This window comes from Garra rufa, chromosome 23, assembly GCF_049309525.1.
Source record: "Garra rufa chromosome 23, GarRuf1.0, whole genome shotgun sequence".
Lineage (NCBI taxonomy): Eukaryota > Metazoa > Chordata > Actinopteri > Cypriniformes > Cyprinidae > Garra > Garra rufa.
Genome location: NC_133383.1, coordinates 24,263,437 through 24,279,735, shown reverse-complemented (window position 1 = coordinate 24,279,735; position 16,299 = coordinate 24,263,437). Strand labels below are relative to the sequence as shown.

At 36.1% G+C, this 16,299-nt stretch overlaps 1 protein-coding gene across 2 annotated transcripts in view; it reads left to right on the top strand.

The window, feature by feature from the left end:
* Positions 1-14,133, top strand: part of kcnq3 (potassium voltage-gated channel, KQT-like subfamily, member 3) — a 51,731-nt gene extending 37,598 nt beyond the window's left edge. For both annotated transcript variants that reach the window (XM_073829641.1, XM_073829642.1), the window contains 7 exons: positions 277-303; positions 7,446-7,681; positions 8,259-8,364; positions 8,541-8,672; positions 9,389-9,484; positions 10,395-10,479; positions 10,557-14,133. In XM_073829641.1, the coding sequence (XP_073685742.1) occupies positions 277-303; positions 7,446-7,681; positions 8,259-8,364; positions 8,541-8,672; positions 9,389-9,484; positions 10,395-10,479; positions 10,557-11,099 (1,225 nt within the window). In that variant the 3' untranslated portion in view covers positions 11,100-14,133. The remainder of the gene's footprint in view (positions 1-276; positions 304-7,445; positions 7,682-8,258; positions 8,365-8,540; positions 8,673-9,388; positions 9,485-10,394; positions 10,480-10,556) is intronic.
* Positions 14,134-16,299: the final 2,166 nt, after the last annotated feature.

Here is a 16,299-nt window from a genome sequence, read left to right as displayed (position 1 = left end):
AATCAACTGCAAGATGCTATCCTATCAATATGGGCCAACATTTCTAAAGAATGCTTTCAGCACTTTGTTGAATCAATGCCACGCAGAATAAAGGCCGTTCTGAAGGCGAAAGGGGGTCAAACACTGTATTAGTATGGTGTTCCTAATAATCCTTTAGGTGAGTGTCTATGCATATATATTTGAATACTCAGATACACCCTAGTGGTCATTTGATGCAAATGAAGAGAGTTTTGCTGTTGTCAAACTAAATGTGCTTGTTGTTTCTGTCACCTGCAGGAAGGAGCCTCTTGAGGTTATGGCTAGGTAAGTCTCTCTCTCTCCTCTTCTTCTTTCCACTGTCTCTCGCTCACTGTTTTAAAGATTTACAGCATCTCTGGGAAGAGTGAGATTAATGAATCTGTGAAATGTGTTTCCTTAAATAACTCCTAATAACCACCACCTCCATTAATTCTGTGCCAAAGGCGTAATGACCAGCAGTGCGTTTCTGCGTGTGAGAGATTGCGAGAGCTCGTTTCTCAGTTCGGGGACACGCGGACAGTAGTTCTATATGTGATATTACCAAGTCCATTAGAAAAGAGTGAATTATGGATCACTGATAGATGATGGTGCCAGAGCAAAGCGAGGAAGAGGGAACATGAGTGTGTGTGGGAGAATGAAATGGACGGCTGGATGTGTGACGTCCGTGTCAATGTAAGGAAAATGATGGGAACTGTTATTAGTGATCTAAGCATGACGAGCCTTGACAAAGATGGACTGCGTATATAATAATGAGTATCAGTTGTCCTTGACCTGGACACTGGCCTGACAGTCCATTTGTTAAAAGATGAAAGATAGAAACAGCAGGGAGAGTTGGAGTGAGTGCTGTGCTTGTTTGTAGCGCCTGACCCGAGACCTGTAATCCATGCTCGGTCCAGATCAGAGATCAGATTACACATTAATACTGTTAATACATTAGCGCAAAACACACACCTACACAAATACGCACCTACGCACATATCCACATATCCACACAGCTAGCTGGCTGGGAAACTTGTAGCCTGACATTATCACTACCGGTGACCTACCAAACACGTCCAAATGGAGAAAACCAAACCACACACAACATTTCTTGTCTTGGTAAAGACTTTTTTGTTCACTTCTGTATTGCACTGAGCTAAAGACATTTTCTTCAACTAAGGTTGTGAATCGGTTCTTGAATGTCTAAATATAAAAACAATGAATAGACAGCCCACATTTCTATTGCATTGTCCACATAGTCCAGTATAGTCCAAATGACTCTTATGAACTGATTCTTTTCTCTTTCAAAATGACTGACAGATCAAACTTAAATTAATAGTTCACACAAAAATTAAAATGTTGTTATTGATTACTCACCCTCATGTCATTCTAGCCTGGCTAACGCCAAAACACGTCATGACAACGTCATGATTCGTGGTCTGGGAACCACATGTTCATTTTCTCGTATTTGAGGCGTGGTTTACGAATGCCCAGAGCCGTTTATTGGACGCTATGAATGTCTATCAAATGCGCCTGTGAGTAGCTCATAGCCAATCGTTTCAATTATACCGGATGACGAACAGTACAGACTAAAAGTTTGGACACACCTTCTCATTCAGGTGTGTCCAAACTTTTGGTCTGTACTGTAGATATGAATTCAACTGAAAAAACTTATGAAAAAATATCTTTCAGGTGGTCAAATAGCAAATAGTGGAGCTCTGCAGCCACCTACTGGTAAAAGTTATTTTGTAGTTGTTGTTTTTTTACTTTTAAAACTGGATTTTCCAAAAGATGGGCAAAAATCTTACACTAAACCATGTGAAATTATCCATGTTATCCCCATGAATTAAAGTTAGAAATGTGGGTCTTTTATAAAGTGAATTTTACATAAAAAAGCCATTTTTGTATAAAAAACCCATTTAAAAAATATGTATTTATTAATTTATATATATATATATAAAATATCACTAACCCACTGAAAACTGCACAAATGTAGAGTAAAAACTTTAATAAACAGAAAAATATACAGTACAGACCAAAAGTTTGGACACACCTTCTCATTCATTTGAATGAGAAGGTGTGTCCAAACTTTTGACTGTACTGTATGTACCTGTCTTCCATTAGGGCGATTAATGGCGGGATAACCATAATGACTGGGGTCTCGCTAAGCCCCATTGCCTAACACCGGCAAATCTCCGACAGTAATCTGCTGCCGCGTTCTATTTATGACGTGCTCACACAAAGTTTAAATGATTTGCAACGGTCGCTTTGTCGCGTCCAGTGTAGACAGACTTTAGCTGTTGTTGCGTGGTGTAGACACGGTGTTAGCCACTAACGGGGCTAGTTGATATATGAGGCTTTTGCCAAAGCCTGTTGGTAGCAGGGCAAAAACATCCTTCTTGGTTATGAAATGGTTTAACGCCAAAGTAGCTCTTTTTTCAAAATAAACTTGCTATCTAAACTACTTAGAACACTATCTAAGGCTTTTGAGAAATTTTGAGAATAAAGTTGAAATATTTTGAGAATGAAGTCGAAATGTTTTGAGAAGTCAAAAAGTTTTGAGAATAAATTTGAAATTATGAGGAAATTAAATATTTGAGAATAAAGTTGAAATTGTGAGAATAAAGTCGAAATGTTTTATGGAGTCAAAATGTTTTTTGAGAATGAAGTCGAAATGTTTTGAGAATGAAGTTGAAATGTTTCAAGAATAAAAATGAAATGGTTTGAGAAGGAAATTGAAATTACAAAGTCGTCAAAATTTTGAGAATAAAGTTGCAATTTTTTGAGAATAAAGTTGAAATATTTTGAGAATGAAGTCTAAATGTTTTGAGAAGTCAAAAAGTTTTGAGAATAAATTAGAAATTATGAGGAAATTAAATATTTTGAGAATAAAGTTGAAATGTTTTATGAAGTCAAAATGTTTCAAGAATAAAAACTAAATGGTTTGAGAAGAAAGTCGAAATTTCAAAGAAGTCGAAACTATGAGAATAAAGTTGAAATTTTTTTGAGAATAAAGTTGAAATATTTTGAGAATGAAGACGAAATGTTTTGATAATAAATTAGAAATTATAAGGAAATCTAAATATTTTGAGAATAAAGTTGAAATTATGAGAATAAAGTCAAAATGTTTTATGAAGTCGAAATGTTTTTAGAATGAAGTCGAAATGTTTCAAGAATAAAAACTTAATGGTTTGAGAAGAAAATCGAAATTACAAAGAAATCGAAACTATGAGAATAAAGTTAAAATTATGAGAATAAAGTCGAAATGTTTTATGAAGTCAAAATGTTTTATAAAGTCGAAATGTTTTGAGAATGAAGTCGAAATGTTTTGAGAATAAAGTCGAAATGTTTCAAGAATAAAGTCGAAATGTTTCGAGAATAAAGTCTAAATGTTTTGAGAAGGAAGTCGAAAATTACAAAGTCATCGAAATTATGAGAATAATGTTGAAATATTTTTGAGAAAGAAGACAAAATGTTTCAAGAATAAAACCGAAATGTTTCGAGAATTAAGTTGAAATGTTTCAAAAATAAAGTCGAAATTATGAGAATTAAATCATAGCAATTAAAGTAATTGACTTTATTCTTGTAATTTCAACTTTATCCTCATAATTTCAAATTCATTCTCTTAATTTCGACTTCATTCTCAAAATATTTCAACTTTATTATCGTAATTTTAACTTTATTCTCGTAATTACAACTTTATTCTTGAAATATTATTAATTTAATCTCGTAATCTTTTTTATTTTTTAACGTGGCACTAAAATTCTGTCGTATAAACAAGGTAGTAGCATTGCTCAAATTTACCCGGGAACACAAACATTTGCAATAAAACTCGAAAGCGCTGGAATATAATTTTTCCTCTTATCTAATTTTTTTGTCACCATGTCCCTTTAGGGGCTTCATCCCAAAAAAGTATTGTTTTGTTTAGCATTTTTGCTTAGTTAAGACTGTTGTTAGGGGGCAGCCGTGGCCTAATGGTTGAGAGTCGGACTTGTAACCCAAAGGTTGCGGGTTCGAATCTCAGGTCCGGCAGGGATTGTAGGTGGGGGGAGTGAATTACCAGCACTCTCTCCACCCTCAATACCACGACTGAGGTGAGTCCCTTGAGCAAGGCACCGAACCGCCAACTGCTCCCCGGGCGCCACAGCAATGGCTGCCCACTGCTCTGGGTGTGTGTTTACTACTGTGAGTGTGCACTTGGATGGGTCAAATGCAGAACACAAATTCCTAGTATGGGTCACCATACTTGGCCTCACGTTACTTCCTTTCCTTTTCCTTTCCTATTGAAGGAGAGCACTACTTTTTCAAAAATAATCACCCTTCTGCAGTTTTAAATTTTTATTAAAACATTATTAAGTATGTAGGGGATTTCAGGTCTTACCATCTATATACAGACATTTTCTTCCCACAATGCAAGCAAAACCTGACCCACTGGTACAAATACATACGCACACACACACACACACACACACACACACACACAAACACAAACAAAGCCAAATGGCTGGGAAACCTGCAGCATGACATTATCAATGACCTACTAAACCAAATCCGAAAAGGAGAAAGCGGACCATACACACTGTTAAGTAGCTGATGATATTGTGCTCCATTCAGTTGTTCATGTGAAATCTATGCGTTGATTCTCTTCCTGTCTGTTCTCACGTTTTCACCGCTTTCCTGTACATCCGATGAATTTGCAACAACAACAACACACACACACACACACACACACACACACACACACACACACACACAAACACAAACACAGACAGAGTCACTTTTCAATCATTAAAACCCTCTCAGACAGTTTGAATCGACTGCAGACAGATTGTGTTTTGTGTGTGTGTGTGGGAAAGTGTTGTATCAGTAACTGGTTGGTAATAAGCTGTAATTGTGGAGCATTTCAAGATGTTTCAGCCCCTCTCACCACTTCAATCTTCTTCTTTTCACTGTACTCAAGAGATACTGTGTGCGCCGCAGCGCATAGTCTGTATGTGTGTGTGTGTCCATCCTTGGGGACCCTTCACAAGAGAATGCCCTGCGTTGTTTCTTTGGAAGGGTTCAGTTTCTCCTGCAGGAAGAGTGTGTGTGAATATGTGTGTGTGCAGGACCGCATTAAGACTAACAGATTCCCCAGGGCTTTAGCTCTTATTGAGGGCCCTGCACACCTTTGCATAGACCTACTGCCTACATACTCACTTATATTATCTAGAAAAGTAAAGGTACGATGAACTTTAATGTTGGCTTTGCAGCCTGGCTTAAAAGTTTAAATTAGTTTTGAATAGCCTGAAAGTTAGTTCAGGCACAATGTCATATGTGACCCTGGACCACAAAACCAGTCTTAAGTCGCTGGGGTATATTTGTAGCAATAGCCAAAAATACATTGCATGGGTCAAAATTATTGATTTTTCTTTTATGCCAAAAATCATTAGGAAATTAAGTAAAGTTCATGTTCCATGAAGATTTTTTGTAAAATTCCTACTGTAAACATATCAAAATGTAATTTTTGATTTGTAATATGCATTGTTAAGAACCTAATTTGGACAACTTTAAAGGTGATTTTCTCAGTGTTTTTGATTTTTTTGCATCCTCAGATTTCTGATTTCAAATAGATGTATCTCAGCCAAATATTGTCCTATCCTAACAAACTATACATCAATAGAAAGCTTATTTATTGAGCTTTCATATGATGTATAAATCTCAGTTTTGTCAAATTTAACCATATGACTGGTTTTGTGGTCCAGGGTCACATATACAAGTATAATATTTTAAAGATGTCTCTCATTGAGGCTGCATTTATTTGAGTAAAAATGCTGTAAAAACAGTAATATTGAGAACTATTATTACAATTTAAAATGTGTTTTCTATGCGTTTAATATGTAAAAAAATAAAATAAAAATGTTTTATTTCTGATGTCAAAACTGAATTTTCAGCAGCTATTACTTCAGTTTTTAGTGTCACATGATCCTTCAGAAATCATTTTAACATGATGATTTTGTGGATAAGAAACATTTGTGACCCTGGACCACAAAACCAGTCTTAAGTAGCAAAAAAAAAAAACATTGTATGGGTTAAAATTATTGATTTTTCTTTTATGCCAAAAATCATTAGGAAATTAAGTAAAGTTCATGTTCCATGAAGATTTTTTGTAAAATTCCTACTGTAAACATATCAAAATGTAATTTTTGATTTGTAATATGCATTGTTAAGAACCTAATTTGGACAACTTTAAAGGTGATTTTCTCAGTGTTTTTGATTTTTTTGCATCCTCAGATTTCTGATTTCAAATAGATGTATCTCAGCCAAATATTGTCCTATCCTAACAAACTATACATCAATAGAAAGCTTATTTATTGAGCTTTCATATGATGTATAAATCTCAGTTTTGTCAAATTTAACCATATGACTGGTTTTGTGGTCCAGGGTCACATATACAAGTATAATATTTTAAAGATGTCTCTCATTGAGGCTGCATTTATTTGAGTAAAAATGCTGTAAAAACAGTAATATTGAGAACTATTATTACAATTTAAAATGTGTTTTCTATGCGTTTAATATGTAAAAAAATAAAATAAAAATGTTTTATTTCTGATGTCAAAACTGAATTTTCAGCAGCTATTACTTCAGTTTTTAGTGTCACATGATCCTTCAGAAATCATTTTAACATGATGATTTTGTGGATAAGAAACATTTGTGACCCTGGACCACAAAACCAGTCTTAAGTAGCAAAAAAAAAAAACATTGTATGGGTTAAAATTATTGATTTTTCTTTTATGCCAAAAATCATTTGGATATTAGGTAAAGATCATATTCCACGAAGATAGTTTGTTAGTTTTCTTCCATAAACATATCAAAACTTAATTTTTGATTAGTAATATACATTGCTAAGAACTTCATTTGGACAACTTTAAAGGGGATTTTCTCAATATTTTGATTTCTTTGAACTCTCAGATTCCAGATTTTCAAATAGTTGTATATTGTTGTCCTATCCTAATAAACCTTACATCAATGAAAAACATATTTATTCAGCTGTCAAATGTATAAATCTAATTTTTTTTAAATTGACCCTTACGACTGGTTTTGTGGTCCAGGGTCACATTTATTAGAGTTGAGAGTTAGTTATTAGAGATTTCATAAAAAAAATTACATCAAACTTTTGAACCATAGTGAATCCATATCTTGTAATATACTGTTAGAAATATTTTTATTAAAACCAATTTAAACCATATGTCAATGGAAATACTTGTTTTGTGATTTTGTTAATTTGACCTGTGCTGTACGACACCATCAACATCTTTTTTCGTCCCATTTTTCACTTATAACAGACAAAGAGACTGTTTTGTCTTTTGAGAAACGCTAAAAGAATTACAAAAGAATATGGAATATTAACAAAATATGTTCAGAGCTCTGAGATTCACCTCATCTGTTATTCTCTGTCTCTTCATCAGTCAGAAGCTGAGTTTGTTGGAACGTGTGCGGCTGTCGACTCCGAGACCGTCGACGGTAAGGGCCCGTGTGATGATGCCTACCGCCAATCCTGAAAGCGTGTCAGGGAACTGCGGGCCAGCGGAGGCTGTTGAGGAGAGTCCATCAAAAGAAGGCAAACCAGCAGGGTTCAGTAACAGAGAGAGATTCAGAACAGCTTTCAGAATGAAGGCCTACGCCCTGAGACAGAGCTCAGAGGGTACGACACACTCCCAAACACAAACACACACACATCATTCACATTTTCAAGATGCATTTTTAAAAGCTGAACTTTTTTTTAAAGTACTAAACTTTTAAACAAGTGCATAAAAAGTGTTTGAACCTTCTGTAATAGTTGTATATGAGTCCCTCAGTTGTCATTAGTGTGAAAAGATGGATCTCAAAATCATACAGTCATTGTTGGAAAGGGTTCAAATACACAAAAATGCTGAAAAACCAAAGAAAAATGTGTGGGAACTAAAGGATTTTACTGAAGAACAGCCAGCAGTTTAACCATTCAGGACAAACAAAGGACTCATGAACAACTATCACTAAACAAAAGTAAAACAGCTGTGGATCATTCAGATAACAACACAGTATTAAGAATCAAATATCTTATTCACGTCAGTACTAAATAAACAATAACATGGATTTTGTATGATCCCTCTTATTTTGCTAAAATAATTAACATTTTGCAGATTCTGAAAGGGGGGTGTAAACTTTTGACCACAATTGTAAATATAGTAGGCACGTACACAATGCAATTAATCTAACCTTATTTTGTTGTTTCATTGAAGATACAGGTGGTCTGCCTGACCCCACTCCTGAGGAAAAGGGCTTCCCACCAGACATACTGCTGGAGGAGATGATTCCAACACTCAAATTAGTTATAAGAGCACTGCGGTACACAAATAGTGTCTATAGCCCTTTATAACTACTTGTGATTTTTTTTGCACTTTCTTTCTTTCTTGCTTAACTATTTTATTTATTCTATATCTTTTTTTAGTCCTAAACACTCCCAGTGTACATTAACGTTCAAAAGTTTGGGGTCAGCAATATTTTATTTTCTCATTTTGTAGGATCATAATATTCCTGCTGAGTAAGAAGCGCTTTAAAGAGACTCTGAGGCCGTATGATGTAAAGGACGTGATTGAGCAGTATTCTGCAGGACACCTGGACATGCTCACCAGAATCAAATATCTACAGACACGGTAACACACACACACACACACACACACACACACACACACACACACACACACAAAAACATACATATGCACATTTTTAAACCAGGACACACCAAACCGACTTCAAAGAACTAGTGAATTGGGCTAACTTCCCCCGACGAGAGCCGGCGTGTGAAACAAACCAAACAAACTAACCCGACAGACGCTGACTGACGGCCCAGCGTTAAAGGAGAAGTTCACTTCCAAAAATGTACAGATAATATACATCCCCTTGTCTTCCAAGATGTTCATGTCTTTCTTCTCCAGTCGTAAAGAAATTATGTTTTTTGAGGAAAACATTTTAGGACTTTTCTCCATATATTGGACTTCTGTGGTGCCCTAAGTTTGAACAAGATGAGCGCTTGAGGTTAAGAAGTATATAAATTGTAATTAAAAAAAATAACAATAACCAATCGTTTTGCAAGATAAGACCCTTCTTCCTCGGCTGGGATTGTTTACAACTGCATTTAAACTGCATTTTGGAAGTTCAAACTCTGGGCACCATAAGAGTCCTCTATATGGAGAAAAATTTCTTTACGACTGAAGAAAGAAAAACATGAACATCTTGAATGACAAGGGGAACATTTTTGTTTGGGAAATTAACTTCTCCTATAACTGATGCCCAACCATTGGCTTGGTGTGTCCCGGACTTAACACGTAATCTTTTATTTTCTAATATTTGCTGTTTGTTTCACCTTTAGACTGGATCTGATACTGACACCAGGAGCGCCTCTCACTCCAAAACACAAGAAACCCCAAAAAGCACCATTTCCGTACCCTACCCAGCAGTCACCTAGGTAAAATGCACCAATCTTCAAGGAATATTTATATATTTTTTTGATGCTTAAAACTACAGTAGTCAACATTTGAAGTGGATCAAAAAAAGTTAATCAAAGTTGTCCTAAGACAAGAACTGGTAATGGACAACTTTGATTAAAGATTTTGATCCACTTCAAAGTTGACTACTGTATATTAAAGGGATAGTTCACCAAAAATGTTGTTTCAAACTTGTAAGACCTTCATTCATCTTCAGAACACAAAATATTTTTTATTAAATCTGAGAGTTTTCTGACCCTGCATAGACAGCAATACAACGGACATGTTCAAGGCCCAGAAAGGTAGTAAGGACATTGTTAAAATAATCTATGTGACATCAGTGGTTCAACTGTAATATTATGAAGCTATGAGAATACTTTTTGTACACAAAGAAAGCAAAAATTAACGACTTTATCCAACAATTTTTTCTCTTCCATGTCAGTCTCCGCCACACATTCACGAGAGTACCTTCCTCTGCTTGCAAACAAGGCGCAGCACATTCCGGGTAAATAGAAGACTGACTAAGAAGAAATTGTTGAATAAAGTCGTTTTTTTTTTTTTCGTTTTTTTTTTCTTAGTGCTCAAAGTGTTCTCCTAGCTTCGTAACATTAAGGTTGAACCACAGATGTCACATGGACTTTTTAAATTGATGTCTTTACTTCCTTTCTGGGCCTTAAACATGGTAGTACCATTGCAGTCTGCAGTGTCAGAAAGCTCACAGATTCCATCAAAATATCTTAATTTGTGTTCCGAAGATGAACAAAGGTCTTACGGGTTTGGAGGGTGAGTAATTAATTAGACAGAATTTTCTCTTTAATTGATTAGGTAGACACAAACATTCTCATCCTCTTTTTCTCAGATTTACATTCTCTCTCTGTTTTTCTCTCTCAGACAGGAGTCATATCTTGCCAAAGCAAGCCTGCCAGATCCTGAAGACCAAAGCATGATGGGTAGATTTGTGCGGGTTGAAAGACAGGTACTGATGCGCTGATACCTGGTTGCGTGGCCTAACTAAAGTCATTTGTCTTAACTTTCTCGTCACTTCACTCACAGGTGGAAGACATGGAGAAGAAACTGGATTTTCTGGTGGATATGCATATGCAACATGACCTCACGGGCCCTGGCCACATGACCATAGAGCGCTGCGACCCCACATTGACTGTCAGCGTCGCAGGCGACCGTGTGTACTGCAGCTACGGCCCGCCGCCGCACAATACACCGTCTTACACGCGTTCTGACGCGAACCCGCCGAGACCGACCGTCCTGCCCATCAGCCCACTGCCAAGCCACTCCCCGTCCTCCACCGTCAGCCAATCGGGAGGTCGCAGAGTGGGAACGCCCCTGTCGCTGTTGTCGGTCACTCATGAGGAGCTGGAGCGCTCGCCCAGCGGGTTCAGCATCTCTGCCGAGAAAGAGGAGGTCACGGGCAAGGCCTCAGGGTTAACGGCGGGGTCGAGCTGGGGCCGCGACCGCCGATATTTAGCCGAGGGCGAGACGGATACGGACACTGATCCCTTTACCCCCAGCGGACCTGTTCCACTCTCGTCCACCGGAGATGGGTTCCACTCCGACGGAGCGTGGGGAACACCGCCCTAAAGACGCACTCGCACACACCCACTCTTTATAAAGACTACAGACTTTGTACAGCACAAAACGACACATAAAGACACAGACATAATACTCGTCATATCTAAATATGTATCCACGTCACGCTTTACCCCTGCAAAGCAAAGAGCACTGCATGGAATGCATGCGTTTTATCTCTAGTGGTAGACACTGCACTTGGCAGATCGAGACTGTGTGGTTATATTTGACTGGGAACTTTAAAGGAGGAGAACACAACAGATGCTATGCCATTTTTGTAAACATTTATTTTTCTATTTACACATCTTTTCATATGCATGGACTGCATGACTCATCCACGGAGCAGCTAAATGTATCAACGTCTCCTCCGGTTTGCACTTGCTTTCGTTTCGAACACTTCGGTTTGAGGAAGCTTCTTTCTCTGCACATCTTGAGCTCGTTTTTAGTTCCTTTTGCCGATTGTACAAACCTTTTTACTCTGGTCAGCATGAACTGCACTCTGGGACATCTCATTTTTTTGCCGAATGCACGTCGCCACTAGCCGTTTAAGGACCAAAAGCAGAGCCTCAGTTAGGAATTCCTCAAGTGTCTGGCCTTAATCCAACCAATGAGCACATCCCGTCTGTGAGCGACAAGTAAAACTGCCGGCTCAACTGTACCGTGGGACTAACGTTCCCATGATAGTTACAGCTTCTTTATAGTAACCCTACATCAGTCACACAGACCATTCCAAGGTAAGGGAGGGCTTGTAGTTGCTCAGTTGACTGGGAAATTATCAAAATTTAGCCTTAGACAGCAGAATTATTTTTCAACATTAACCAGTTTATCTATCAAATTAGAATAAGTCATAGTAACACTTACTGAATGTTTTACTCCGAAACAAATACTTAGGTCTTCCAAAAGGTTTCACATTGAACAGATCCGAACAGCGAATTTACTCTTGTTCTAAAGTTTATTTTGTTAGTAATGTTAGTTCTTACCCAAATTATTTTAGTATGGTTTACCATAGATACTAATATAGTTTTTAATATTTTAAATTTAGTGTTTTATTTGTATATTTTTCATTTTAAATTTTAAGAAGTTTTTTGTGATTTTTTTCATTAATGTTCTTTTTTTGTGATTTAAAAAAATTGTTTTAAGTACAAGTTAAATTGAATGAAAATGACATACCCTTTATTTCTTTTATTTACAGTGGTGACCAAAATTATTAGAACACTAGTATTTTCAGCAGCTAAAAAATGTTTTTTTTTTTTTTTTTGCTGTAGTGTGTCAGTTGGAAATATCAGTTTACATTTCTAAACATTAATTTTGCCAGCAAAAGATAGAAATAACTGACATAAAACAATTTTTTAGCTTAATTTTGGCCACCACTGTATTTTACAGTTCAAAATGTTGAAATTTAATATCACTGGCTATCAAGCGTCAAGATAATATTTAATATCAAGATTCAAATCAATTCAAAGTTCATTAATCTGAGGTTCAAGTCATTTGTCAAGTCCAGTGTGAATAAGTTGAACAGCTAGTTGTGTTCTTCTGGTCAGTCTTCATAAAGTCCATCTTTGTTGTTTAACATCGTTTTATTCATCTCAGTCACCTGGATGAGTAATTCTGACTCAAGGGACTTGATGCTCAGTAAATCTCCATAAATTGCGCAAATCTAATTTTGCAATTTGCATTTAGGGTTTGAGGTAAATAGTACTAATATTAGTACTAATATCTCTATGCCTGTAAAAAAGAACAAAAGCCATAATATGGAAATTAACAGTTACTCTTATTTTTTTTTTTACATTAATCTATTGATGATTTTGACTATGAATTTAGCCATGTCTTCTTCTCTTTCTTTGTCTTGTCAATTCTTTCCTTCACTGTATTCCTCTGTTGCTATAAACCTGGGGTTATGATGAGCTCAAGGCAGTCATATGAGGTTTAGTATGATGTTTGATGCTTAAAATGATAAGTCACCCAATAAAAATGACATTTTATTCTTCCGTAGGCACAAAAGACGATATTTTGTCTAAAAGAAGATCTGTTTTGTCCATACATAAAGTCAATGGGGTCCAAAATAATAAGACATTTTTCCAACTATCTTCTTTTGTGTTTTGCCAAAGAAAGAAAGTAATACAACTTGGCAAAAGACATGAGAGACAAGAAAGACAAAATGTTAATTTTGGGTGAACTATCCTTTTATAATCCTGCGATCATGTGACTAAACACTGCTGCTCATCATCATCTCAGACTAAATGTTAAACTCAAATATCCATGATCTCAAACTAAATACTGTCGTCATTATCCCAGAATAAACACTACAATCAACCTTTTATTTCAAACTAGTAAGTAAGCACAGATGTCCAAACACTGTTGTCCATTATCATCCTCAACTAAACCAGTTAAACTAAAAATTAGTCGCAATCAGTTCAATAAAACGGCCCATTATTATCTTTAAACATTTTATTTTGGACTAAAAGTGTCAATTATCTGAGAGCAAACAGCTGCCCATTATTATTATTCACCTGCTGTCTAAAAGTATCAACTGCTATCTGATTTTCTCTCAGACTATTGACTGCTGTCTATTCTGATCTCAGATTGCTGATGTACACAGATACACTGCTGTTTATTGTTTGTGCCTTGGCCTTTTAGAGCACCTGTCCCTCTCTGCCGGTCATTACGTTCTCTTCATCATGAATCAAACCTGCCATCATTTTGCTTTTTAGGCCATCTATAATCGTTTTGCTTTTGTTGGTATCAGTAAAGCATCTGTTCATTTTCCTAGGAACTATTTGGTTGTGTATTTTCCTTTTAAAGACCCAACAAATGATGTTTCAGTTCTATTATTTTTGGTTTCAGACTAAATGATTTCACACTAGTGGCCTTCTAAGCTCTTATATTCATTCCAGTTTTTGAATAATAATCTTTATTTACATTCTGGTCAAGGCCAGTTTTAAAAGTTTAATTTGATGAGATAATATGCAAATGTTATGACGAACTTGATTTTTTATGTTTAATCTTCAAATTGCACCAGTTAGTAATAAAGATATATTAAAATAAATATTGCAGTTTGTTCTTGTTTAATTAGAAGACTTTGTTTAGAGACAACATGTTGCGTTGAAGTCATTGTTGGGGAATGTATATTTGATGAAAGTAACATTAGAAAAAACTAGTTATGCTACATTATTACTTATGAATGTAACAGTTATACCATTCAAATTTTGGGATATGTAAGATATTTCATGTTTTGATGATACAATAACTATTTTAATGAATTTTAAATGGATTTTATTTATGTGATGCAAAACAGAATTTTCAGCAGTCTTCGGTGTCACATGATCCTTCAGAAATCATCTTAAAGGAACACTCCACTTTTTTTGGAAATAGGCTCATTCTCCAACTCCCCCCGAGTTAATAAGTTGAGTTTTACCGTTTTGAAATCCATTCAGCCGTTCTCCTGTTCTGGCGATATCACTTTTAGCATAGCTTAGCATAGATCATTGAATCCTATTAGACCAATAGCATCGCATTCAAAAATGTCCAACGAGTTTCCATATTTGTTGTATTTAAAACTTGACTCTTCTGTAGTTATATCGTGTACTAAGACCGGTGGAAATGCAAAGCTGCGAGTTTCTAGGCTGATAAGATTAGGAACTACACTCCCATTCCGGCGTAATAGTCAAGGAAGTTTGCTGCCGTAATAAGGCTGAAGCAGGAGCAGTAATACCACGCAGCACATGTGCAAATGCTAAACTAGCTGGGAACTCATTTCTGATAATATTCCGCCTGCTTCGGCCATATAACTACAGAAGAGTCAAGTTTTAAATACAACAAATATGGAAACTCGTTGGTCATTTTTGAATGCGATGCTATTGGTCTAATAGGATTCAATGATCTATGCTAAGATATGCTAAAAGTGATATCGCCAGAACAGGAGAACGGCTGAATGGATTTCAAAACGGTAAAACTCAACTTATTAACTCGGGGGGAGTTGGAGAATGAGCCTATTTCCAAAAAAAGTGGAGTGTTCCTTTAATATGGCTTGACACAGCGTCTTAAACGTATGGAAGCCCGTTTCCGCCACTTAATAAAAAATAAAAAAAGTAATTGAGACTTTTTATCTCATAGTTCTGACTTTTTTTTTCTCACAATTACGAGTTTACACCTTGCGATTCTGACTTTTATTTTCTCAGAATTACGTCATATAAACTCACAATTCTGACTTTTTTTTTCTCAGAACTGTGAGATATAAGCACACAATTGCAAGTTATAAAGTCAGAATTGCTAGATATAAAGTCAGAATTGTGGGATATAAACTCAAAATTGCGAGAAATAAGTCAGAACTGCAAGATATAAACTTGCGAGTTATAAGGTCCTGTTCTGAGTAGAAAAAAAGATTGATATGTTTATATCTCACAATTCTGACTTAATAACTCTTAATTCTGAGGTTATATCACACAATTCTGACTTTATTTCTCAGAATTGCGAGTTTATATCATGCAATTCTGACTTTATAACTCACAATTGCGAGTATATATCATGCAATTGCGACTTTATGTTCTTAGAACTGGGAGTTTATATCATGCAATTCTGACTTTATTTTTCAGAATTGCGAGTTTATATCTTGCCATTTTGACTTTATAACTTGCAATTGTGAGTTTATATCTCACAATTCTGAGGAAAAAACATCAAAACTGAGAAATAAGTCACAATGAAATTTTTTATTTTTTATTTAGTGGCGGAAACGGGCTTCCAAATAAACGCGGCACCAGTGTCCGCGATTTTAACAGGTGCCGCAGGATGTTTATGCCCGCAAGTTGAAACGACCCCAATAACCTGATATTTAGCCCCCGGGATGCGATTATTACAAGGGGACCCCCATTAAAATGCGACTGGGATAGTTTTGAGTGCCTAGAGTGGGCTAAGCGCTTTGAGTACATAGAAAAGTGCTATATAAATGTAATGAATTTTTATTATTATTATTATTATTATTGTTATTATTATTAGTTTTGTGTAGCAATTGGGCGGGTTTTGTTGTAAAAACCTGACAACCCTGCGCGACACTCATATGCGAGACACTGCAAGTTGCAACAGACGCAAAAGCAATGGTCATATTTGTCTGTATACCGCCAACGCATTAAGGTTAAAAAATGCAGTTTCAGTGCAGCTTCAAAGGGCTCTACACAATCCCAGCTGAGGAATAAGGGTCTTATCTAGCTAAACTATC